The sequence below is a fragment of the Zootermopsis nevadensis genome, unplaced genomic scaffold (genome assembly GCF_977971745.1).
Source record: "Zootermopsis nevadensis isolate Lab colony 2312 unplaced genomic scaffold, Znev_1.0 Znev_ptg000061l, whole genome shotgun sequence".
In the NCBI taxonomy this organism is placed as follows: domain Eukaryota; kingdom Metazoa; phylum Arthropoda; class Insecta; order Blattodea; family Termopsidae; genus Zootermopsis; species Zootermopsis nevadensis.
This window is the reverse complement of record NW_028259192.1, coordinates 11,815,312-11,841,839: the sequence shown is the minus strand read 5'-3', so window position 1 is coordinate 11,841,839 and position 26,528 is coordinate 11,815,312. Positions and strand designations below refer to the sequence as shown.

Sequence of the window (26,528 nt, the reverse complement as noted above, 5' to 3'; positions counted from 1 at the left end):
ACACCCCAGGAGACAGCCATCTTTTAAAGTTAGTGTTGTGTTTTTTATTATCCCATTATTTTAATTTCTTGTTTAACACATTCTGGTGTCTTAATTTTTTTATTTATTTACTGTGATGTCTTCATAGGCCTTCATAGCTTATTGCTTAAACATATCCACTTCAAGCTTTACCTTATGTCTGTATATTTATCTCTGTGTTTGGAATAAATTTTTTATAAATAAATTCTGTGGGAAACAGTGGCAGATCATGGTTACTGAAATAGACAACTTTTACAAAATACGTCTATAAATGTATGTAAAATAATAACACATGTAGCATATATAAATAACATGTTTTCCATTAAATGACCAGCCATTGGATCTACATATTTATTGTATACTTTCTTTCTTGTGGGATATATACTTGTATATACAAATTTTACCTATACATGCATACACATTTTTAATGAACTGGTTTTAAATTTGAAAGTTGAAAGGGGTAGATCCAAAGTTAATTCTTTAGACCTAGCAGTTGCATTAATGTGTATGAGCATTTTCATTCTTGTGTATGCATGCACATCTCCATGTGCACATGACATGAAGTAACTGTTAAGTCATGTGGCTTTGGATTATTCTTTGTTTGTAAACTGCAGTAACACTGTTAAATTTTCAAATTTAATTCCATTTTGAGTAAACACTTGTACTTTGGATTTGAATGTGTCAAATAATTGTTTGCTTTAAACTGCATTAGTTCATTCTTTCAAAAATGTTAAAATTGTCAGTTCATCCATGAAGAGGGAGTCTGTATGTTTCACTGAAACATTGGTAACCACTTATAAGACTGAAGTGTCAGAACTCAGAAGATGTCAAATATAAGTACAAAGTCAGAATAAACAGACTGTCATAATTGGCATCAGAATTTGTCAGGAAATCACATAGTTCATGGTACGGAGTAAATTAGAAAAAAGGATCTGGATAATATATTCATGTTGATGAAGCTGCCTTGACATGAAGATGAGGAGATAAGGGTTGGTTACTGTTTCTATATTGATGTAAGTGTTGAATATGTTTGTCTTCTGGGCAGTTGCGTGTGTAATCTTGCAGAAGTTTTCCAACATCTTAGCAGTGTTTGTTGCCTCTGAAACATCATTAAACTTCTACCAGACTACACACCACAACAACTATGAAAACAGCCATCTTTATACTCACCAGTATGGAAACCTGATATCTTCTTGATATAAATGCTGTTCACATACTAGAATGGTTATATTAATTACACTTAAAATTATCAATATCTGGACTTTTTCCATTGTCCCTGTTTAAAAGAAAGAAACCACAACGTTTCAGAAACTTGCTCTGTTTCCGTCTTCAGGTGAGAGGCACCTACTCAGTTGGGTCTGTCAGATAGAGCTAGTCTCCATCACTGGACCAGATAGTGAATCATTTTAAATATAATCCACTAGCGTCAGAACCCTTTAGAATTGAATTGTATTAATTACAGCTTATCACTTAACATACTTAAGAAGACAGTAAATGAATATGATTTTCAATAGGATCTGAAGTTCTCATGGCAGTGAGAGTGGCTGTCTTCTGGGTCTGGTAGAAATTTACTAATACTTCATCACTGTGATTTTGGAGGCAACAAGGACCTCTGAAGTGTTGGTAAACTTCTACCAGACTACACAGCGCTATGACCCAGAAGACATCCATGATATACTTGTTTATTCATTCATTTGAAGTATATAGATATAAAACAGTGTTTCCATACATTTTATTTTCTGTGTATAACAAAATATTTTTATATTATTATTGTATTCTTCAGTTATTATGTATGCTCAGCTTCTTTAATTATTTTTACCCTAATAGACCTTTCTTCTCATATAATTTGTATGTGTCTGGAGTGATATTGCAGAACATACGTTACTGTGAATACACCTGTGCTGCATGGTTCATACCACATTAACGCAATGCTAGACCACTATATACAACTTCAGTAAACTTTAAATGTGTGTGTGACTTAAAATTGCAAAAGTTTGCCTATTAGCTTTATCATGTCTGTCTAGTAATCTGTCTATCTGCATGTAACAACTCATGAAACATTGAATGGATTTTTATGAAATTTGGTATTGGCGAGTTTTACTAAAATCTGCTGACATATATCAGTTTTGGATAAAATCATACAGCAATAATGGTCACTTACCAAAGCCTACATCCTTTTTTTCTGCCCATATGGAAGAGACTGGGTGGTTATCTTCATTACCAGAGTTTCTAAAGTTATCAAGCTATCTGGGGAGTGCCTGCTCAGGGGATCTGTAGCCAGGCATCAGGCATTCTCCCCCTTGCAAAAGCCAAATTCTGGCAGATACATCAGAATTGTTATGTTATATGTGCATTTTGTAGCATATTTGTGGTTAAATTTAATAACTGTTTCGATTAATTACATTTTTAATCTTTTTACTGTTTTACCCTCTTCTCCTCTAGTTAATATCATATTTCTTTGGAGTTTCCTTTCAGTGTTAAAAATGGTTCTTAGTTATGTGCTCCATACTCTTTTGAATCTATTTATTGGTACCTAGTGCTGTTAGGGGCAAAATTAGGTCAGGTGGAGCCCTGTGCAAGGCTTACTGGGGCCAATAGCAGTTATAATGGCTTGCCTGGCTACCAGCAGGTTTTATGCAAAGTGTAATTAATTAATTTGGAGGAGGCAATCAGTATATAGTACCATTTTATGCTGTCAGAAAGTGACTAGATTTACCATTATTAAGTAAGAGAGTGCTTATGAAATTGAGACTTCTCTCAGCATGGGGTACGCCATAAATAAATGTACATCTATGACAGGGATACCCAACCATTAATCTTGGTCAAAAGAGGTCCAAAAACCCAATAATCAAGATTAATCTTTGTGCTGTGATACTAGTTAATAGCATAACAGGTGCATAAACAGCTGAGATATTCATAGTATATGCATTTATAAATTTTATATATTTGTAAGTTATTTTAGTAACAAAATATTTGTTCATAATAATTAGTTTTCCCCATGGCTGTAGAGAATTTCCATGCAATGAGAAGTGATATTAAATATGCTTACGATATAAATGCATTTCCCTACCTTACAATTTTCTTATATTAAAACATTTATGCTACAACATCAATTTATTTTTTTAAATAATTTGGTCGCATTATAATTTCAAAATTTGGTTATAAATAATTTGTTGACATGTCCAACTTTCTCATAATTTCTTATAGTCACGGATTACACTGGGAAGGTTGGGAACCTCTGTCTAAGATAAAGAAATACATTGAACAACAGCATATGGTGAGATTTCAGGTTCTCATGGCAACAGGTATGAAGATGGGTGTCTTCTGGGATATTCTGATATTTTATCTTGTCAATATTGACTGACATTTCAGAGGAGTTGGTGCCACCATCATCAAGGTCACCCTGATGATGGAGGCAGCAAGTATCTTCAAGATGTTGGTCAATATCTACTAGACTATACCGCACAACATCCCATAAAACAGCCATCTTCAACAAGAATTTTGTTGTTTAATGCATTTAATTTAGCTTTGCTGCTAATTATTCACAAGTCCATTGTTATGCTGAGGGGTGTTTATTTGTGAAAGCAGCTTTAACTCCGGCTCTGGGTGTTATGGTGACCGCAGGTATGTTTTTCTAGGCCCCTGCCTCTATGTCTCCGGCCCACCTGCATCAGTATGCCTCCACCTTGAGCCCAGGCCAACTCTCTGAGTCACTGCCTGCTAGCCAGGTTCGTATAGGGTACCAGGGCACCGCTGACCAGTGGCCAGCCGTGGCGTTATCCCCTACTTCAGTTTATTGGCCCCATTCCCTTCTCTGGCACCTCTTTCCATAGTCTTTTTGGAGATAAGTAGCATATTGCAAACCAAAATCATCAGGTATTTGTACACATTTCTTCTTCACTTGCACATATTTTAAGTAGAACGTAAGTAAGTGGTAAGAGGTAGAGTTAGGGTAGAAAGGTGTCGAGGGATGATCAGTTCTCACTTACAGAATTAATGGCGTAATTAGAAACTCTCATATCAACTTCAAATAAGTTTTTTAAAAGAGAAAAAAGAAGATAAATGACTTGACTTGATTTTCAGTTGGGTGAAGAGTTTAAGAAAATGTGTCAGTCTTTTACAGTAATGTTTATTGACATGATCACTTTTACTTGTTTAATTCAGTATTCTGTTTTGGTTTTTCACAATTGCTAGATATACATCATCAAACAGCACCAACCGTATCACAGCATTATACTTATAATGTAAACAAAAACCAAAATAGAATATTTTATGTGCATGTGAATACCGAAGAAAAAATAATATTGACAGTTTAGTGAAAAGGCAATATGACAAAGTATATTGCCAGTATCATATTTGTTGCCAATAGCTAGCAGAAGTTTATGATGATTTAGACATTATGTGCTATAATTTGCCTTATACACAGCAAAAGCAAGGAAACAGTTACAAGATTGACATACTTGAAGTCGGTTTTTTTCTTCCCCCTAGGGCAACTGTAGTCTTATTTGATGTTGTTAGTCAGTATATTAGTACATTTTGAGTATTGATTGAAGAAATAAAAATTGTAAGGTAAGTTGTGATAAAATAGCACATGGTACAGTTGGGCCATTCCATGTCGAGTCAACACATCATTTGACATGACCACCTTGAATTCCAATTAAATTTTGTAAGCCTACAGAGTCTTCTCATTGATCTTATGTTCCAACATGACAGTTTTCAAAGATGTAATGAAATAATCACTAAGTGTTATGGCTGAAAACTTGCATGAATGTGGCATCACATTTTTCTTAAATTAATATAAGTTCAAGGTCAAATGTTTATGTGGCCGACGATATAGGTGACATGCCAAATAAAAGCCAAACTTAAGAATTTTTAATAGGTGCAAAAATGAGGTTTTTGTCTCTCTTAAATGGAACCAGAGTTGTCAGTGTTTGGGGTAAAGTTTAAGAAAACTTAAAAATTCATAATGTATCTCTGCAATTAATGGTTACAGGAAAGTAAAATTTTGTGTATGTTATTTCCTAAGAAGACCCAACAAGCTTACAAAATTTCATTAGAATCAGAGATGGTAAAGATCATTTTGATCCTTTTGTGTGTTGACATGGAATGACTCATTCCCTGATCAGCATGAAAGGACAGAAAGATGACATCTAGGTTTCAAGGAACAAAAATATAGTCATTTACCCTCACTTCAGGTACCATGAGAAGAAAATTCAGAGGTAATGAACTGTGCAAGTGGATTTTAATATGCTTTTATGCTGATTAGTGTTCTTTCACTCTTTATGTGTTCTCATGGTTTGTGTAAAAACTGCAATGAAGTATGCAGTTTCTGATGGAGCTTGTCACAAGTCCACAACACAAAATGCTTAGCTGACAATTTATGCTGTAGCATAAATGCTAAAGTGTTCGCTTGTGTGTGGTCACCTCCTCCTCCAATATATGAGGACTTGTAGCTTTAAGAATTTAAGAAAACAAACACATAAGCAGGGAAGTAGTTCAGAAAGTGTTTATTTGTATTAAATTATTAATGCTTTGTTTCTTTCTCTGTGAATAATCATTTGCTATTTCAGTTGATATAATCCTCAGACTCCTGAAGAAATGTTTATGACGTCTTAAGCAGTGGCAATGAAAGCACTTTGTGTAGTGGAGAATTGCATTTTTCCCTGTATATCTAGACAGAATGTTTCCTGCCTGCTGTTCCCTGCTTGAAGGAGTGAACAAGTGACTTCCTTTGATCTTGCCTGCAGCTTGTTCTGTATCACTGTTTTATCTTGGGTTGTCTTTCCACATTTTTGTTTTGACCCTTTGCATCCTGGATATTGGCATGCTGTGTGATTTCTCATGAGAAGCACAACTTAAATTTGGCTTTTAGTTTAGCTGTATTTAGTGGCCTTTGAAAGGAATGTTGAACTGGTTTGTAACAGACAGTCCAAAGCTTTGAGTTGCATACAAATATACTCTATTCCCAGGTGGTGTTAATAGTCACTTTTCCTGTAGTTACAAATTTTGTTTGTAGCTTTCTTACTTTAGAAATTCTACATTTTCAGCTCAGGAATTGGTCTGCCAGAATGAAAATATATTCATGATATAGACATGCGACAAAACATAGGAATGATGAAAATTGCAATTTTGTAACTCTAAAAGGTTCTAACAATTACATGTCACATTCATTGTTCTTTTTCTTCTGAACTAAATCCACAACATTTCAAGGGTTGGCTGTACCCCCATCTTCAGGTGTTAAAAATCTACTCACTGGAGACTGGGATTATACCTTGAAATATGTTTTCTGAAAGAAACAAGATTATTTTCAAGTAAAGAGAGAAAATCCTGAATTAAAACAGCTTTACAGATTGACTTGTGTAAATACGATAGAGTTGCACATTACCACTTTAACTAAAACTGCACCAAATTTTTGTCTTTGATTAAAGTCTGTGCTTACAGATTTTAGACAGAATTTGGCAGAACCAGAAATATTGAAACTCTGATATATGTATGTTTGTGTGTGAGGACCTGAGTAGAACCACAACTACTGTATCTGGTATGAACTAACTAACTAACTAGATGGCTTACCGAACCCGAAGGTTCATCACCGAATTAACCAAAGCCCTCCACCGGACCCTGTCCTGGGCCAACAAAATCCAGTTTCCTTCAACTCCTATCTCCCATAGATCCCGCCTGAGATTATCCTCCCATCTACGTCTAGGTCTCCCCAGCGGTCTCTTCCCTTCAGGTTTCCCAACCAGTACCCGGTGCACACCTCTTGTCCCATCCATGCGCGCTACATGTCCCGCCCATCTCACTCTTCTCGACTTAATCACCCTCACAATACTGGGGGAGCAGTACAGATTTTTAAGCTCGTCATTGTGCAGTTTTCTCCACGCCCCATCGTCTTCCCTCTTAGGCCCAAATATCCTCCTCAACACCCGATTCTCAAACACCTGCAATCTGTGTTCCTCCCTCTGAGTGAGAGACCATGTTTCGCACCCATACAAAACAACAGGCAATATTATTGTTTTGTATACTTTAATTTTCAGGTTCTTAGAAATCAGACGGGAAGACAAAATATTTTGGACTGAGAAGTAGCAAGCATTTCCGGAATTTAGTCTCCTCCTAACTTCCTCACAAGTATCATTTTGATTTGTTATTGTTGTTCCCAAATATTTGAACTTTGTAACCCTTTCAAAGGATTTATTAGCTACCCTAAGATAATTTTGCCCGCCTGTCTTCTGATGACGAGATACTAACATGTACTTAGTTTTTTCTGAATTTACTTCCAGCCCCACTTGTCTACCAGCCTCTAGTAAAACTTCTGCGTTCCTCTTTATTGTATTTATATCGTCCCCCAATAAATTAACATCATCAGCATATGCCAATAGCTGATGTGTCCCGTTCAATTGCAAACCCTCCTGCCTACCTTGGACCTTCCTGATGGCGTATTCTAGCGCAAAGTTAAAGAGCAAGGGAGACAAAGCATCTCCTTGTTTTAGACCGTTCTTGATGAGGAATGTCTCAGATACATATTTACCTACTCGAATTTTGCTGCAGGTTTCATTTAAGCACATTTTTATTAGACCCACTAGCTTCTTTGGTATACCAAATTCAATAAGAATATTATATAGCACTTCTCTCTTCACAGAGTCATAGGCTTTTTTGAAATCTATAAATAACTGATGTACAGTCCCACCGAACTCCCATTTTTTCTCTAGTATCTGACGAATGCAAAAGATCTGATCAATCGTTGATCTGTTTCGTCTGAACCCACACTGATGATCCCCAATAGTTTCATTCGCATATGGGGTTAATCTTGCCAAAAGAATGTTGGATAGAATTTTGTATGAGGTTGATAGCAGCGATATTCCTCGGTAATTACCACACTCAGTCTTGTCCCCCTTCTTATAAATAGGAATAATTATGGATTCCTTCCATTGATGTGGCATCTCTTCCTTATCCCAAATTAACTGAATAAGCTTATGGATCCTCATATGCAACCCTTTGCCACCTGCTTTAATTAATTCGGCCGGAATCTGATCAATTCCTGGAGATTTATAACTTTTCAACTTCCCAATGGCTAGTTCCACTTCATCTAAGCTAGGTTCTGGCACCAACAGTTCAGCTGTATGCATTTTAATCTGTCTAATATCACCAGTATTATGAACATTTAAGAGCTCGCTAAAGAAATTTTTCCACCTATTCACAATTTTTATTGGATCTGCAAGCAAATTGCCACTATCATCCTTTACCAAATTAGTCTGGGGTTGATATCCTTTCTTAAAGTTATTAATGCCTCTGTACAGGTCTCTGATGTTTTTTTCCTTCTTATTTGTCTCAAGTTCAGCAATTTTGCCCTTCAGGTATTCCCTTTTCTTAGTCCTAAAGGTTCTACTAGCCTCACGTCTCACGTTACATAGATTATCCGCATTTGTTTTGTTTGGGTTCTGCAACCATTGAAATTTTGTTTGCTTCCTTCGATCTATTAATTTTGAACATTCTTCATCAAACCACGGTTTATTTTGCTTTCTCCTGTAGTATCCTAGTTTCTCTTTTGCTGAAATTTTGATGCAGTTTCTGACATTTTCCCACTCCCTGTTGATGTCCACACTTTCATTATCCTCATTTGTCTCTAAAATTTGAAACCTATTCGAAATTTCAACTTGATATTGTTCCTTTGCCTCTCCCTCACTTAATTTTTTCAAATCAAATCTTTCTGTGTCAAAATTTTGTTTAGTTCGTCTACTTACTGAAAGCCGCTCCCTCACTTTTGCTACCACCAGATAATGATCAGTGTCGCAATCTGCTCCTCTGAATGATCTCACATCAATTACATTTGTCTGCCTTCTCTTATCTACTAAAACATGATCTATTTGATTGTGTGTTCTGCCATCTGGGGAAGTCCAAGTGTATTTATGAACATCACGGTGTGGAAATTTTGTACTTTTTACAATTAAATCTTTTGACGTAGCGAAGGTCACTGCTCTGACGCCATTATCATTACTAAGTGCATGGAGACTCTCGCTGCCTATTGTGGGTTTGAAGACATCCTCCCTCCCAATTTTTGCATTGAAATCTCCTAGCAGAATTTTCATGTGATACTTGCCAAATGTATCAAATACTGATTCCAATTCTTCATAAAAGCTATCCTTGATATCATCGCTTTTGTCTTCAGTTGGGGCATGAACATTAAGGACAATGATGTCGCACCAACGTCCTTCCAAAATTACGTAAGACAACCTGTCACTAACAAATTCTACTCTCTTAACTGCTGCCCTAATTCTGCTATGAACAAAAAAACCCGTGAAAGGCATAATAATTAGAAGTACAAATAAAAAAGGAGGCATACTTATTATTACATGTTACCAAATACCTTAAATTTAAAGCAGATATTCTCCAATGTTAAAATGTAATATTTATTGTTCAGTTACTTACTACCACAGTAATCATTTTCATTCATCTCTCCCAACATTGTTTTTAATATTCTGTACCTCAACTAAAGTTTTTGTGCAAAAATAATCTAGTATACAAATTGGATTAGTTTTCCCAATGTAATTTTGTTAGTAATATACCAAGAACAGCAACAGAAATAAGCAGTTGATTGAATTATCCACATAACAGGACAGCATGATAAGTACTCGGTACGGTTAACTATACCTGATTTCTACATGTTTGAGAGGCAAGGTAAACAGTACTTCCACCCTTCCTCCTGTGGTCCATGTGATGGTGAATTGGTACTGCCTGCCAGTGGAACTTATTTTACTGTTATATACACTTATACTACTTACATTTACCAGTACTCAGTGAACTCAGCTCCTTACACTAAACAGAACAGTAGAACAATGTGTTAACACCACAGCACACACATGTTGGAATGATTTAATTCAATGTACATGGAACATTAACACCTGCTTTAATCAGCAGGAGCTTTTGCCATTCCAAGATGAAGCCGTTCCCCCTTATACTTCAAAATATAGAAAGATGGTTATACCCCAAGAAGAGTATTACGTACAACTAACATTTGCAGTTAATAGCTTTATTAGTTATGTGCCTCACCAAAAGGACCTGTTCAGCGACGTATTCCTTATTACAGTGGTATTCAAACTTTTTTGTTCGCGTACCCCCAGATATAATATCTTTTCAACTTTGTTCCCTCAAAGTTTTTGGTGTATAATTCAAGTTAAACATAGTATATAATCTACATCAAAAATAAATTAAATAAATTACATTACTGATTATTCAGTGTTTATCGTAAAATAATATATATATTTTTTTAAATTTCACGTACCCCCTAAGATGTCTTCACATACCCCTTATTATAATATATTATATTATATATATAATATATATTATAATATATTTAAAATAATAGAAGAACTGTGTATGGGCTCTGTTCTGGTAATATCCCACTCCACTGACTGACTCTCCTTATCATTGTTTTGTTTACCTTACCTCCCAAACATTGAGGAATTATATAGTAAGTATGTATGCAGTTTGAAATACTTTGCTTCACTTAATAATTTGGTACAACAAGAAAGAACTTTAGGAATTGAGTTGGGAGGGAGGGAGAACAATCATTTCTCTCAATGTCACTGGAAAATTTCTGGTTTAGCAAACAATCAAGTGTTATCTGATTTTATTTTACCAAATGCAGTTGAATAATATCGACATATCTAACAAAACCAAATGTGTAGAAATAAATTCGTGGTCAGTTTTGGTGAATATTTCAAGGGAAAAAAAGTATGAATTTTATTCAGGCAAATACAACTGTAATTTTTGTCTTCAAATGGTAACATAATATGGTTTGGCATTAATTGCTTTTTGTTTTATAAATACAATTAAAAACAAACAGGAGATACAAGAAAAGAGAAAAATTATTTGGATTCAAAAAGCTGACTAATATCAATAAGCAAAATAAATCTTTATTAAAGATATCAGTGCTTCTACTGACTGCATTGGTAGCACAAACACATCTGAGTGAGGGACTGGCCTTGAAATTACAACTTATAGTAAAAGTTGGATAGTCTCTGATAGACTATTGAGTATGCACAGACCAACAGTATCCAAGACATGTACGACTAATTTCGCCTTTGAAATCATTTATAAGAAAAAGGACATCAAGATGCCTTCTCCTTAAATCCTGTGTTAGGAAATTTAATGTAATTAAAATATCTTTTTTATTTATAGCCACATATGACATTAAAAATCTTTTGTAACATAATGCTACAAATTTACTTTGAATTCTTTAATTTAGAGGAGTAAGTAATTATAATTGAGTTCCAGATTACAGATGCATACTCAAGTTTGGACTGAACTAGGGTGCTCTACAAAACCAAAAGACTCAAGAGTGGAGAAGGAAGATGTAATATACCAAATGAAACCCAACATTTTTAAATCCTGTGAAAGTATGTAGTAATAAATAAAATAAAAAACTGAAGTACAGAAATTCAGCAAATGTGGAATAAGAACTGCTTTGTCATTCTGGTAATTATTGAGTCTACAAGAATTATAACTAAAGTGTTAAAAATATATCTGGAAACAATACAAGGAAAGCTTTCATTAGATTCTCTTTAAAAAGAGCTGTATTAGGAGCATGGCTCATAATAAGGAAAGTGCTACAATCTGAAATCTGAAGCCTGAGTGGTAGAATTCACCATTAGTTTAAGAGAAGTACCAGGAAAGAATAAGATGATGGTGATGACAGTAATATTTTAAATCTAAAAACATTAATAACTGTGGCATACACTCAGGATGTGTGCGCATGCATGTGTATTTGTGTATAAAACATTCACTTGTCTTTCAAGTTCATAACATGAGTATAGAAATACAGAAGTAACACTGCAGTGTAGTGCAGTCATTATTATAAAAGGGTAAAAAAAAGTAAAGCTGTCCTGCTACACACCATGTAGGTCATTTGGGGGGAGTGGAGGTATAGCTCCTACTCTTTCTTGACCTTGGCACTAGATGGGGATGAGTGGTCAGCATCATGCCTCAGCCGCGCTCTACCCCCGGGAAAGGACCCTGGTACCCATTGGATAGGAGGCTGGGTGGGCCCCAGAGCTGGTCTGGACGCAGAAGCTAGAGGAAAAATCCTTGCCCCTGTCAGGGATCTAACCCGTCATCCAGCCTGTAGCTAGTCACTATACTGACTGAGCTATTTTATAAAATGTGCCTCTTTTCTTTGGGTATATAAAATGTCATTATTTAATAGAGTGATTTATAGTGAAGACAACAATTGTAGGATTTAAATTTGCCTAATTGGATTTGTCCCTTTGTCTCCTGTTCTTTCTATTTCTTTGTACTACTTGTCTTCTTCCTCTACTCTTCTTTCTCAGTGCAATAGCTTTCAGATCTTGACTACTGCTATTCTGGCTTCTTACATGCTTGTTTCTCTGCGTTCTACGCTTTCTCTCTCACATTGTAGTTTTATTAATCTCTCTTAACATTGTCATCCCATACTACTGCAACGTACATAACATAAATTATAATATTTGAGCTTTGTAGTACTACAGATTAGACTGGTAAATAGTTTTTTAAGTTCAGTTTAAGCACTGTGTTACATTTATGACTATTTTTTTTAACATACCTGTTTTCCAATTATTTTGTGGTAATTTCTAAGATAAATGTTTATAATACAGTGAAACCTATCATAAATTTATGAGTATATATCTGTTAGATTTTTATTGCCTGTTCATGAGAGATTCTACATAGTAAGTACCAGAATTTTTGGCTATTGCTATATTTAAAATAGTCATTAGTTTTATATAAATGTTTACAGTTTGAAAAAAGTTTAAATTAAATATGGTCAGGCCAACGGTATGCAGTCCATTTGATTTGGATGAACAAAAATATTCCATGAATATGAATAAGTAACTTATTACATGCTATAATAAGTGAACAGGCAATGGATTTAATGGATGTGAATATACAGTACTAAATAATAACAGATTGAAGTGAATTTATCACATAAGAAATGTGTCCTTTTGCTCTTGGAAGATCTTATAAGGCAATATAGAGCATATTTAAAATAAACATTTGGAAGATTCATGTTTCTGAACTTCTAATTGATTTGGGTAGAGTATGTAGCTTGCATGGAGGAGATAAGAAATGCATAAGGGCATAAGACTGTACAGGAATGTAATGTTGTGAATTATAGTTTAAATGTTTATTAGCTTTGTCTGAAGATGGACTAATGAACCTGAAACATGCACTGTTATGTATATATAAGACAAGGAAAGGATATTTTGTATTGTGTAAAGACAGAACTAATAAATATTTAAAATACATAAGGGATTTTAGTCATAAAATGTAGGCCTAAGTGGGAGGATAATATTACCATTTATCTTAAAGTAATAGTGTATGAGGGTGTGTTCTAGCTGTAGAGATATATAGTGGACAAAACATGTTGGCATATCGGTGCTGCTACACATACCACTTTGACCTCATATTTATCTCATTTGTAAGGTGATTATGAGTGCAATGTATCTGGTTCTTCTGTCTGTGACATACACTGTCTTTTGTCCAAATTTGGTGGTATATAATTAATTTGTTTCTTACTTTTTTTGCAGTTTATGAAGTCGTAGTTAACATGATGATGACTTATGGATCAGTGAGGATTTAAGACTGTATCTCAGTAAATGGATAAGGGAAATGTTGAAATCACTTAATAAAAGGCATCAACAGCATTTTCTCGAATACAGTATTATGTACTCATAAAATGGAGTATAGTAAGGGCTTTGTTGCTAGCTACTTCTACTTTTAATATTTAAAACATGCCAGATTTATTTAATTCAACATTTCAACTGTTGCAGAATGTCTGGTGACAGATATCACTATACAAGTTATCTGAATAACCAGAATGGCTTGTAGGCATATGTATATTGTAGACATATTTTAGTATGATACGTTCTTTGTGACAGTTGCGAAGCGAAATTGTTAAAATTGTTGTAAGGTTTTAAATGTGTGATTTTTATATGCAGCTTCAGTTGGCACCACTGTCAGCAGAGCTTTCAAAAGAAGAACTGCATTCTGTTACAACTGGTGGTGACAGCAGTGGTGCAGCTAGTCCTTTAACAGCAAGATCACTCAGGCTAGAAAGAGTTGCTCAGGCATTAGCCCAAAGCCAGGAGGAACTTCGCAGGTAATCTACATTATTCCTTAATCAGTACCGTATAACAAGCAGTTCATGATGTCCCTTGCGAAGAGAAATCAGTAAGAAACTAACTTAGCAGAAAACATTTGATTGTTGTTCTGTTACAGAAGCTGAACAGCTCAAATATATTTCATGTAGGAGATAACTTTGTGTTTATATACAAATGAGATCCTTCACACTGCAAGATCAGCCTTAACTTTAAGTATATCTTCAAACAACTTTTTTTCTGCCATTAACTGCAATGCTGGATAATATATTTCTATGTTTGAATTGTATATGCCATAAATTAATGCTAAATGAAGTTGAATTAGTTGGCAATAAATAAGGTAGACTCCAAATTAATATGTTACACAGTTTCAAATTAGTTACTGTGGTGTAATTTCTCACATAGAAAGTAGACTGAGTGGCTAGCATAGTTTATATACATTATGAACTTTCAATTTACTGCTTTTTAATGTGGAAGGTGAAGGGTGCAGCAAATTAATATATATCCTGTCTGGGTCCTTGACATACAGAGATACAGATAATGTCTTTCTTGTTTGACAATTTTTGGTAGCAGGACTGATTATTCTATCTGAACTAGCAATTCTCAGCCTTCTATGGAACATAGCTCATAACAGAACTATGAAAACAGTGGCATCCCATGTGTATATTATAGTTTTTCAGAAATTTGTTTACAATTTGGATACTATGAAAGGAGTTCCTGTCACCTGCTAATTGGAAAATGTCCAGCATCTTTAGGCATACTTATTTGGGTTCAGCTCTCTGCTGTTTCTTGCACCTTTTAATGAACAACTCCATTACTTTCATTGTGACTTTTTTACATTCATTAACTGTTTATTGGAAATACAGTATGGCATGCTTTGAAACATGCCCTAGATTGAACTGTGAAAAATTATCGTCAGAAGTATTCCATTACTTATGTGCACTGTTGATTTACAAGATACTTGTCGTACAGGTTTCAGTATGATCTTTACACAGATTAGATTATGTGCCCTGTACTGGAAAGATATACTAGTTAACAGTTTTACTTGCCATTTTTAGTATTGTGTGTAGAAGATTTATGTACTTATGATTGCAGGAACAAATCTTTACACTAAAACGGTTTTAATATCTTTATTTGAACTTGAGAACATAGGAAACGCCACAGTGTTACAGTGTTGATCTTAGCAAAGTACCAAGAGAAGAAAAGCAGATGGTAGGTAGTTGCCATTGTTTCAGAGGAATGTATTACCATCTTACCCTGAAGATTGGTTAGTAATCAATATGGCTATATGGCATTACAACTCTGAAGATATAATCCATAGTTTGACCAAATGTAAACTTAAATCATATAAAATTATGATATAGAATATGTGTTTCACATTGTCTGTTTCAGTTCAGTATCTATTATAATGGAAAAGCTTAACTGTATTTGAAACGTACAATCTGTAATCGAAACCAATCTATCCTAGCAACGGGTAGTACCTGTATGCAGAAAATCTGTTACTGATCTACCATGTATATATGTTTGTTTTTCCACTGTGCAGGCGAGCGGGCTCTCCGGCCACGCTGCCTCCCACCGGCCTCACGCTCAGGTTAAATTTCTTACACCTATAAATTCTATTTCACAACTTATTTATGTGGGGGTGATGTGCTTAATGGTGTTTAATTCACAGCCAAGTCTGGGCTGTCCTCTAAATAGAAGGAGTATGGTACAGATGATGATAATACACAATAATGTTTTTCAGCCTTGATGGTTTTATTGCCATTTTTAAATTTTGGGGATTATAGAATTGCTTAAATAAATGTTTTCTTACTGCTAAGTGTTACAGGAAAGTTTGTTCCTGTTATAGAAAGCCTTTGATTGAAGCAATTTATAGCAAGATGAATCCACAGCTTAAGTAACATTCAAACAGCACATCAGAAGGATATTTTGTGCTGTTCTAACACAGTTCTTTGTATCATAATATACATTCTGTATAACATGATGTTTAGTGAAGGGCTGATATAACATCATTAAGCTGACCTCTGATCTGCATGTATCACCACACAAGAAGTTTCTTTTCTCCCTCTAGCATATGAGTGATTGCATTATCATTGTCATTATCTTTCTTCCCACCTCTTTTTAGTGCTCTAGGCAATTTAGTCCACAGATAGAAAATTTGTGGCTTCCATTTTGTAGTGCATATTTGCTGTTACAGTATGAAGTAATTTTTGTCCTTATGCTTTAAGGTTAATTTAAAGTGTATATGTGATTGGTTTATTGTAGCTTCCGTATGAAAATTATTCATATTTCATGACAGCTATAAGCTTAGTCTGTTGCCACAGATACAAAACTTTTGTTTGCAAGACTTCTCACAGAAGCAGTGGTGTAGCTTTAGTAGTAACACTTTCATGGCATTTTATGAAAGAACATGCTGATTATTTATGCTTCTTTCTTTCTTTAATGCCTGTGGTCATTTCACAGCAAAGTATTATATACATGGGTACACAGGAAATTTCTCCTAGATCTGGTGTAGATGTAATTTAGTTTAAGCTCATGCTTCTTTTTAACACTAAAAAAGATTTACTGCTTTTGAAGAATGTGGTGGAAGCAGAGTTATGAGATGGCCGTAGCAGACTGAACATTCTAAAGAAACTGAAATACTTTGCTCTGCTGGCAGATTTTTTATGAACATGTGGTTGTTCATTTCAGTGAAAACTTATTACATAGGCCATGTATCTGACCCAAAACCTCTGCCCTTTTCACCATGAAATTAATCCATAATTAATTAACTTTTCATACATGGGATATTGACATGCTGAGCGAGTTACAGTGGAATGACCATATTTGCATGACAGCCTTGAAAACATTCATAAACTTGATGGAAAATTTTATTCATCTGTTTTTATGTTGTTATAAGTTCTGTAAGAATTAAAGTAGATAACTGCTGAAAGTTAGAGACCAATTCATTGTATTCAGAAACTCTGTCATTTAAAAGGTGCAATGTGCCTAATATGTGTTTGATCACTCACCAAGAAATTCTGTATTAAATAACCCATATCTGAATTCCTTTTGCAATACAAGCACTTTATTTTAGTTGAAAGAGCTCATTGGTGTACATTCTACTCTGTTTTTGGTTCTGGGGTCCCACTACTTTACAGTTAGCCACTACACGTTTGAATTGAAATGTCTTGCAAAGTCGGAGTTGTGATCTGTAAGCCACACCTGATAATTTAAAAAATTTCATTTGCTTCCATAAGGAGATCAGTTTTATGATTCTAATAATGTGTGTGTGAGTGTGCAGGTATGCATGTATGTGTGTTTGTAAATGTTTTTTGTTCATTTTGTAAGGTTCCATCTATATCATTACTACTACTATAATAGGTTTGTTTCTATGTCATCATTCTTGTGCTTATCAGATTTCTGACTTTCTGGTTGATCTGCTTTCTATGGACTTTCAAAATTTCTTTTTTATGTCTGTACCTATCTTTCCTTGGTCACTCCTTACTCACAACACAGTGACTGTGTAAGACATATTCACTTTTGTAAAACAACGTAATAATTCAAATGAAGACTTGAGGTTCTCACAGCGGTGAGTATGAAGATATCCGTCTTCTGGGTTATTGCGCTGTGTAGTCTGGTCGATGTTAACCAACGTTTCAGAGGTCATACTGCCTCCGTCATCAGGGCGATGACGGAGGCAGTATGACCTCTGAAACGTTGGTTAACATCGACCAGACTACACAGCGCAATAACCCAGAAGACGGATATCTTCAATTCAAATGAACTTTGAATTTAGAGCATCTCATTAATTTATATCTGTTAGGTTAACCTTTCAAAAGGAATGGACCTTACTTTGATATCTTCTGTTATGTAGTGAAGTATAAAGTCCCACTTTTTCATATGTTGCGGTTCCAAGTTACGCTAGTGAACGTGATGATTGCAGTCTGCATCCCTGCTAGGTTAATGTTTTCATACTGGTTACTTGTATATGCTGTACACTACCTAAGTTGGCTCAGGAGAGAATTATTGTATAATAACTTATTTCAGAATTAAGTATGTCATACTAAACAAAAAAGTAAGGTTTTTAAAGAAACAAGAAATCCACTATGCTTCAGAAGTTACAAGAAATGTGTTTGGTGACAGAAGTTCTGCAGTTTGCCACCCAAGTTTCATTGAATATATAGTTCTTCTACTTAAGCCTACCAAGAGTTTTTTTTTCTAGAACTCAATATAAATGTGACTGTATAACATTGATTAATTAATTGACATTACCAACTTTAGAGTCTGGAGTAGAATTCACTCCCTAGCGACCACTGCTGCTGAATTAGAAGGAACTTTTTATTGCAGTTTTCATTCCCACTTCATAGACTTCTTTCTAACGCATTACTTTATATCTGTATTATTTTGTATACTCATCTTATGTAGTGGAACACTGATTATTCACTGAATTAGTTCTTAACATACAGAAAGAGTATCTGTACACAAGCAAATATGTACTTATATCTTTCATCATCATCATGAACTCTTTAGGGTTTAGGCCATGTGGCTTGTTCCTAACTTATGTTTTTATAATATTTAAAATGCTGGCATACAGAGGTTTATGTAAAATTTTGCACCCATCAGTCAAATTTTTCATGAAAGTGTGAAGATAACACAGTAATCATTGAGATGATTGTTTAGTTAATTGTATGTGGCAATAGAGGGGCATAACCATATTCTGCTCCTTTCACTGATGGCTTTGAGCTAGGCAAGAGAAAAAATCTATAGAAATGTGATTGAATAGAAATATTAGATATTGTGCAGACTCACTATAATATAATACAATATCGTGCAGAAGTGTTAAAATGCAAATTTAGGCCTGTATTCAGTTAAAAAATGCTGTTTTTAGAATTGCAAGGAAGATGACAGGTCATTTTGCTGCAAATTCTGAAAGAGGGTGACCTCCAGTAAATATTTAGTAACTTATGCTCAATATATGCACAAAAGCGTTTGTAGATCTTCATGTTAATATGTCTGTTATTATTGTCTGATTTCAACTATAATTGTAATATGTTGACAAATTTTGGCAAAACTACCTACTATAAAATTTAATGAATTTAGCAGATTTTATTAAAAGTCCCAGTATTGAATTTTATGAAAATCCATTCAGCAATTCTTATATGCATTGTTATTACGTACAGACAGACATCCAGATGTGGCAAAACTAATTTTTTCTTTGTTGGGAAAGTGCCTCAGAATTATGATGAACATTAATTAAGCTGTAGTCTCCATATTCTGCACGCTTTGCATGTTTTATACAAGGTGAACACTGTCCACATGTGTGAACTTGAGAACTGCTGAATGGATTTTGATGGAATTTTGCTTGGTTGTTGTGCTATTGGAGGCCATCCCATTATCATACTTTTTAAAGCAAAGTGGTAACTATATGTTCCACCTTCTTCAACAATCAGTAAATCTTCATTTTGTATTTACATATTTTGTACGATTCTGGCTGTAAGCAGCATGAACCTGTTGATCTTTGTCATGGTGAAGTGTTCTGTTTATTTTGTGGTACAGAACATATAATTTAAAATTGTTATGTTGAATAATCATTGTTCTACTCCACGGGATGTAACAGTTTTTGTTTGCTGCTAGGAGTCTCTTGAAGATGTCACATTGGCAGCTGTTTTCTGTTTTTGCACTATAAACCTATGACATAGTTTGTTATGTCAGCATCAGGAACAATGAGATGTTTGTTACTTTTGTTACTTTGTTTCATAACTTTTGAAGTATTGCTAACAGTGACACTTGGGTGTGGGAGTTCACCTACCAGATCTTATGGCTGACTATTCTAACAGTCGCTTCACATCAGTGATATATTACACATAAAATTCTTGTTCATAATTTGTTTTATGTAAAATTATTAGTCAATTATTAGCAGTACAATTTATTCATTTATAAAGACTATAGTTGATCTTGTGTCTAGCATACAAACAAACTTTTACCATGTAAATCCTAGTTCAAGACCCAGCCAATCCATGTGGGAGTTTTGGAGGACAAAACTATAATGGGTGAAATTAATTAATTTATCTTGCTTTGTTTTATTTTTTGCCTTTTATGTCATTATCATCAAGAATTTCCTCAACCAAGAAGTGTTTATTTACATATTTTACATGCGGTTCTAAAGAAGTATTAATGGAACGGAACTTGGATTAACAGTGAAGGTACTCCAAATGTTTGGCTTAGATCAAAGAAATTCTCCAGTCTTGATTTCAAGTTCATACAATATAACTTGTAGCCATCATAACATTTTCGTTAATTTCCTTGTTTCATATAAAAATGATGCAAGACTAAAGAATCAATCAGCTCTCAACCAAGAAAACATATCCAGTTAATTGCATTTAACCAGCTTCTCATAAAATGCCTTCTGATGGTGACATAACAAACGTGTCCCATCGTGCGCTTCTCCTCGCATTGTTGTGCCCATGTTTGTTACTGCTCGGGGTGCATATGGTGTGGCGTAGATTAGAAATTAGTTAGTGTTGTGTGTGTATGTTGGTACAGGCCTGGAGATTACTCCACACCTCCCTCTCCTCTGTCTTCTCGCCACAGCAGTCAAGATTCATTGCACAAGAATGCTGCCAGTACTACTGCCCCCACAACAGCTGGTACTTCAGCTGCAGCTGCTGCCGCCGCTGCTGCTGCTGCTGCACAGAAGAAAAAGGGCATCAAGTCACAGCTGGGTAGATTCTTTAGCAAGAAGGAGAAGGTAGGTTATCAATATTTATTGTCATATGTAGTCTTGTGAGTTGCAACAATATCTTGTATTGGATGAACGTTTTGACCTGCCACCTTTGTGCAGAGTAGAAACTGGTAATGAATATGAGATTGAGCAGGTGTTTATGAATAGGAATTAGGAATATTATGTAATTTCTCCTGTCATGTATATCTGTTGCTTTGTCCATTTTTATCTACTCCTCTCAGGCTTCTAGTGGTTGGCTATAGAACTTTGGTTCAGTTACACACCATTTTAAGTTGTCAGTACTGTGTTGTATAATTTCTGGTTGTCCTTTGTAGATATGTTGCTCACATTGTAAGCCTGTAGACAATTTCTGTTGTGATTTGTCAGAAAACCTGAATAAAAGGGATCATTTATGAGGTGTGGGAAGATGATATTAAAAATAGCTTGGAGAACTAGGTTGTTAGGGTGTGGACTGAATTCATGTGGCTCAAGATAGGGTACAGTGTCAGGTTCTTGTGAACATGACAGTAGATCAGGAATTTCTTGGCCAGCTGAGTGAATACCAACTTCTCAAGATGTACCATGTTCCACTTAAGGTTTTATAAACACTGTACTTGTTCAATTAGATCTTTTATTTCTGAAATTACATACTTGTACCAGTCTTTCATATGAGTTCAAATATTAGTTTCTGAAATTTTTGGTGACATGTTTAACATTAAATATTTCATCTTTGGGATATCATAATATTGCTAAACTAATTTAGTGTACTCATGTAATTATAGTCTTACAAAATGAGAATCTTTCACTCCTGCCCTGTCTTCTATATTATTTACTTTCTAATGGTGCTTATTGTTGTTTTACTCGTTTATTGTATAGGGCAAATCGAAAGAGCCATCAATGATGGGTGTAACATCTGGAGACTCAGCTGTTATGACCTTTACCTCATCATATGGTGATGCTGATATGAGCGGTGCTGATACACTCAGTCTCAGTGGAGGGCTTGGTCAGAAGGGAGACTTTGACAGGAGAAAGAAGAAAAAGTAAGCAGTAAACATTCTTGTATGCAATTTGCTACAGTCCGTATGGTTGATATGAAAGAAGCTGGAGATTCTCTGTCAACATATTAACATTTATTTTAAGAATATGGCAAGAACTGAAACAAAGTCCATCCGTATATATGAATGCTGTGAATTTCTGCTCACCAATGGACAAAATCAACTTATCTCAAATGCAGCCAGTAGCCATATTCTTAAATTCCCGTTCAAATTAAACTTTCTCTTCATTAAAATTCTTCATTTGACAGATGAAAATAGTATTACAACAACAGACAGCATTTTTATCATAGCTTTTTGTACCAAAAAAATATTCCTTGTGCACCACAGTTTTCAAATCCTTAATACATTATTGTTAAACCCGTGCAGGCATTTCAATGTTACAGTTATTACATTTTCCATGCTTCAGTAATGATAATACGACATGCTGGGAAAATTTAATGACCTCTTGAACCCCTTATTTCCTGAAATTAGAGTGGACAGAAACTTTTCCAACTATCTAACCAACTAGATAGCTTACCAAACCCGAAGGTTCATCACCGAATTAACCAAAGCTCTCCACTAGACCCTGTCGTGGGCCAACAAAATCCAGTCTCCTTCAGCTCCTGTCTCCCATAGATCCCACCTGAGATTATCCTCCCATCTACGTCTAGGTCTCCCCAGCAGTCTCTTCCCAACCAGTACCCGGTGCACACCTCTTGAAACTTTTCAAACACCTTTCAGAATGCCATAGGAGTTTTCATATTTATCAAGAACGTTTGTTTTTGTATTAGTGATGGAGCTGTATGAAAATGTGGCATCCCCACAGCATCGTCAGGATGATGAGTCACTCATCACCCTGATGATGGAGGCAGCAAGGACCTTTGACTGTAGTCTGGTAAACTTATACTAGACTACACAGCACTACAACCCAGAAGACAGCCATCTTCATTCTCACCTATGTGAAAACATTAAATCCTGATTACTGTTATTTATTTTCACGTAACTTCCTTTTAAAATAAATAGCTGATGCCTGCAGGATATATATGTTTACATCAAAAGTGTATAGGAGTTTTGAGTAAATGGGATAATTTCTGAAATTAGATTTTGTGTTCTTTGATTTCAGACATGAACTTCTAGCAGAAGCAATGAAAGCAGGGACTCCATTTGCTTTGTGGAATGGACCTACCATAGTGGCTTGGCTAGAGCTGTGGGTGGGGATGCCTGCCTGGTATGTAGCAGCGTGTCGCGCCAATGTCAAGTCGGGGGCCATCATGAGTGCCCTCAGTGATACAGAAATCCAGAGGGAAATTGGTATTAGGTAAGAAATGATTTGTCTTGTTCCTAACTTATAGATAAAATTGATCATTAATTAGTGTATGAACATCATCCTCTTCTTCGTCATCTTTTAGTGTGGTCTCAAAGTTAGAACAGTGAATGATATGTTTTGATCTCTAGATTATAATTGTCTAGCAGTGTCTTGAATGGTTGTCCAGGTCTTTGTTTTCCAATATGTTGGTAGTCAGGAATTTGTCATGGGTGTCTTATGTTTTTCATCCTTCAAACATGGTGTAACCAGTTTTGTTTATATTGTGGGACCATGTTCATCTAAAATATCTTTATTTTTCTTGTGGTAAACCAAACTATATCCTAATGAATTTCATCTCTGCTGTCTTCAGTCATCTTTTGCCCTTTGTTATATAAATATGTGAACTTAATTATGGATGAAAATTAAGTGTACTCTTTATGATTGCAGCAATCCACTGCATCGTTTGAAGCTACGATTAGCAATCCAGGAGATGGTCTCCCTGACAAGTCCTTCAGCACCTAAAACCTCACGCACCACATTAGCATTTGGGGATATGAACCATGAATGGATTGGCAATGCGTGGCTACCATCACTTGGCTTACCTCAATACAGAACCACCTTTATGGAATGTTTGGTAGATGCTAGAATGTTGGATCATCTCAACAAGAAGGATTTGCGAGGACAGCTCAAAATGGTTGATAGTTTCCATAGGTAATATGAACTTAAAATGAGATATCATGGTAAGATATGAACTGGTATTAGTAATTTCATGTGACATTTACCATAGAGAACTTCGTGTTATAAGGACCAGAATTATTTGGTCTCAGAAGACTTGAAGTAAAGTAGAACCTTTGTCCAAATAGTCAATTTTAACATTTTTCGTATGGAAATAAGGAATTGAAGTCCCCATACAATGGCTGGTGGCTGTACTTTCACTTTGGAAAATGTTGTTAAAAGTTTTACTTGCTTGTTATGTCTTAAAACTATTACATTTTAATGGTAGAGTAAATGCAGAAAAACAAAAATAGATAACTTTTACATGCTATGGAAATTATGTTAGAAGCAAAACAAAACTGTTAAACACCACAAATAGAAAAATCACCTTTAAAATCAATAATACTGTATGAAATTTACTAGACAAAACACACAAGATATAAACAACTCATAAGAAGTATTAAGAATGATTCAAGACTTTCAATTCATATAAACATACATTCAAAAAAATAGAAGGATGGAATGTGAATATAAGGTAGTTACCACATATATCTACTTAACAGTTAGGCAGTTTAATTAATGAGCATATAAAGGCGACTACAGTAGCCTTTTGGAGGTGCAGTATGTTTCCATAATGCTATATGTCATTAAACCACAAATTAGTAAATAGATTGCAGGTGCAATAATCACTGTTTAAGATTACATGAAAATATGATTGATCATGAAAAATCACTTAGCAAGAAAAAAGACAGGCTACCACCTCCACACTTGATAAATCTGAAGAAACCGAGGGCTGTACTGGTATTGATACGCAAACCAGACAGATCAGCACAGGGTAGATGTAAAGTAAAGCAACAAAGGCAAGAAAGTGAGCATGATAATAGGTTCAAAATACAGAAAAGAGACTGTTAAAAGATGTGCGGGAATATCAGCAGTCAGGCTGCAGATGTCATCATCGTGCTAATTTTGCAGGGACATATTGTTACATTCCCCAACACTTTGGATCAGTCTTGTTTAGGAGATTGTAGGTGCTAGAATTATGCAAGAAACAAATTTATTTGACAATACTGTATATATTTTTGCAGGACAAGCCTACAATATGGCATTTCATGTCTAAAAAGGCTCAACTATGATCGTAAGCAACTAGAAGAAAGGCGGAAAGCTTCAGAGAATGACCTGATAGATGTATTGGTATGGTCCAATGAACGTGTCATACGATGGATTACACATATAGGATTAAAGGTAGATTTTGGTAATAAACATGAAGTTGCAACATTTTGCAGGGTCATGAACATGACTGAAAACTTCTTCTCAACACTTTCCTTTCTTTGCCCCCCCCCCCCCCCCCCCAAAAAAAAAAAAGTAAGAAAGAAGAAAAAGGCATTCAAGGGAAGGTGTTTGATGGTGCATAAGAGATATGAGGTAGACACATAATAGTTTCATTAATTTAGTGATTTTTCATGAGTTTATGGCATAATCCAAACTCTGGCATGGTATGAATAATTTTCTGGAGTTGCATCTGAGGGGTCTGCAATAGAAATTATTTCCTAGCTGTAGCTAAATTTTGTTCAAAGGATTAGTTTTTCTAAATTTCAAAAGAAGAAGAAAAAAGAATATTTTTCATGGCTCATTTACTGCCATCTGTAGTTTACATGGCAGCTTAATGATGTTTGCAGGGTATGGGCATTACAACCGCTAATGCTGACAGTGGCATTGTGTGATTCTTACATATTTCTTAAAAATTCTCCCCGAAAATGAGAAATATAAACATATATATTGAAAAGGGAAACTTTTTAAGTTGATTCTTATAACATAGCTGTAGGTACATCCTACTTTATGTTGCCTCTTTAAATGTTTATTAGAAATTATGCTGTTAGAGTGCAACATTCTTTTATATTTCCATCACTCTTCCACATACACTGTCCCTGAACTACCTACTCTCATGGCTGCATGGTAAAATCATAACTCATGGCATTTCATATTTGTATAATTTTCTGATATGGTTTTTATTGCAAATGATAGCACTTGCACTGTAAAAGAAATTACATACATATTCCATATAGTATTTTATTAGTCTGCCTTTCTTATTTCATTGGTAAAACAGACTTGCTATCATGTGTGAGTATCTTTTCCAAATTACTTTTGAATCACTAACAGATTTTTATTAAACTTGTTTGTGGCAACCAGTGAGTCTCAGTGGTCATAAAATGAATTGAAAAGATACTGTTACAAACCATTGTTCAGATAGAAGACCTTTATAAAAACTGTGGGAATTAAAATAACAGGACCTAAAAGACTTGACAGACATCTTAAGGGATGAAACAAAAACTGGATGAAGTGTATTTTTGACATGAATCAGGGTATTGTGTGTGTTAATTACCCATAGGTTATAACTAATGTGAATGCGTTAGTTACACATTTGCTCACTTTTATTTGGATTTGTAGGAATATGCAAACAATCTTCTGGAGTCTGGTGTCCATGGGGCTCTCATAGCTCTAGATGAAAGTTTTGATTACAACAGCATGGCGTTGGCACTGCAAATACCTACACAGAATACACAGGTAAAACACTCCACTCATGCTTGTAACATATATAAACTTGGTTTAATATTGCCTTATATGCTTAG

At 35.0% G+C, this 26,528-nt stretch overlaps 1 protein-coding gene across 16 annotated transcripts in view; it reads left to right on the top strand.

Moving 5' to 3' along the window:
- Positions 1-26,528, top strand: part of Liprin-alpha (PTPRF interacting protein alpha) — a 234,072-nt gene that overhangs the window by 201,162 nt on the left and 6,382 nt on the right. For 7 of the 16 annotated variants that reach the window (XM_022080755.2, XM_022080778.2, XM_022080786.2 and 4 more), the window contains 9 exons: positions 3,657-3,746; positions 13,986-14,146; positions 15,688-15,735; positions 20,670-20,874; positions 21,724-21,887; positions 23,005-23,199; positions 23,635-23,898; positions 24,987-25,143; positions 26,347-26,463. In XM_022080755.2, coding sequence (XP_021936447.1) covers positions 3,657-3,746; positions 13,986-14,146; positions 15,688-15,735; positions 20,670-20,874; positions 21,724-21,887; positions 23,005-23,199; positions 23,635-23,898; positions 24,987-25,143; positions 26,347-26,463 — 1,401 coding nt within the window. The remainder of the gene's footprint in view (positions 1-3,656; positions 3,747-13,985; positions 14,147-15,687; positions 15,736-20,669; positions 20,875-21,723; positions 21,888-23,004; positions 23,200-23,634; positions 23,899-24,986; positions 25,144-26,346; positions 26,464-26,528) is intronic. The other 9 variants (XM_087340501.1, XM_087340500.1, XM_022080759.2 and 6 more) reach the window with 4 other exon arrangements.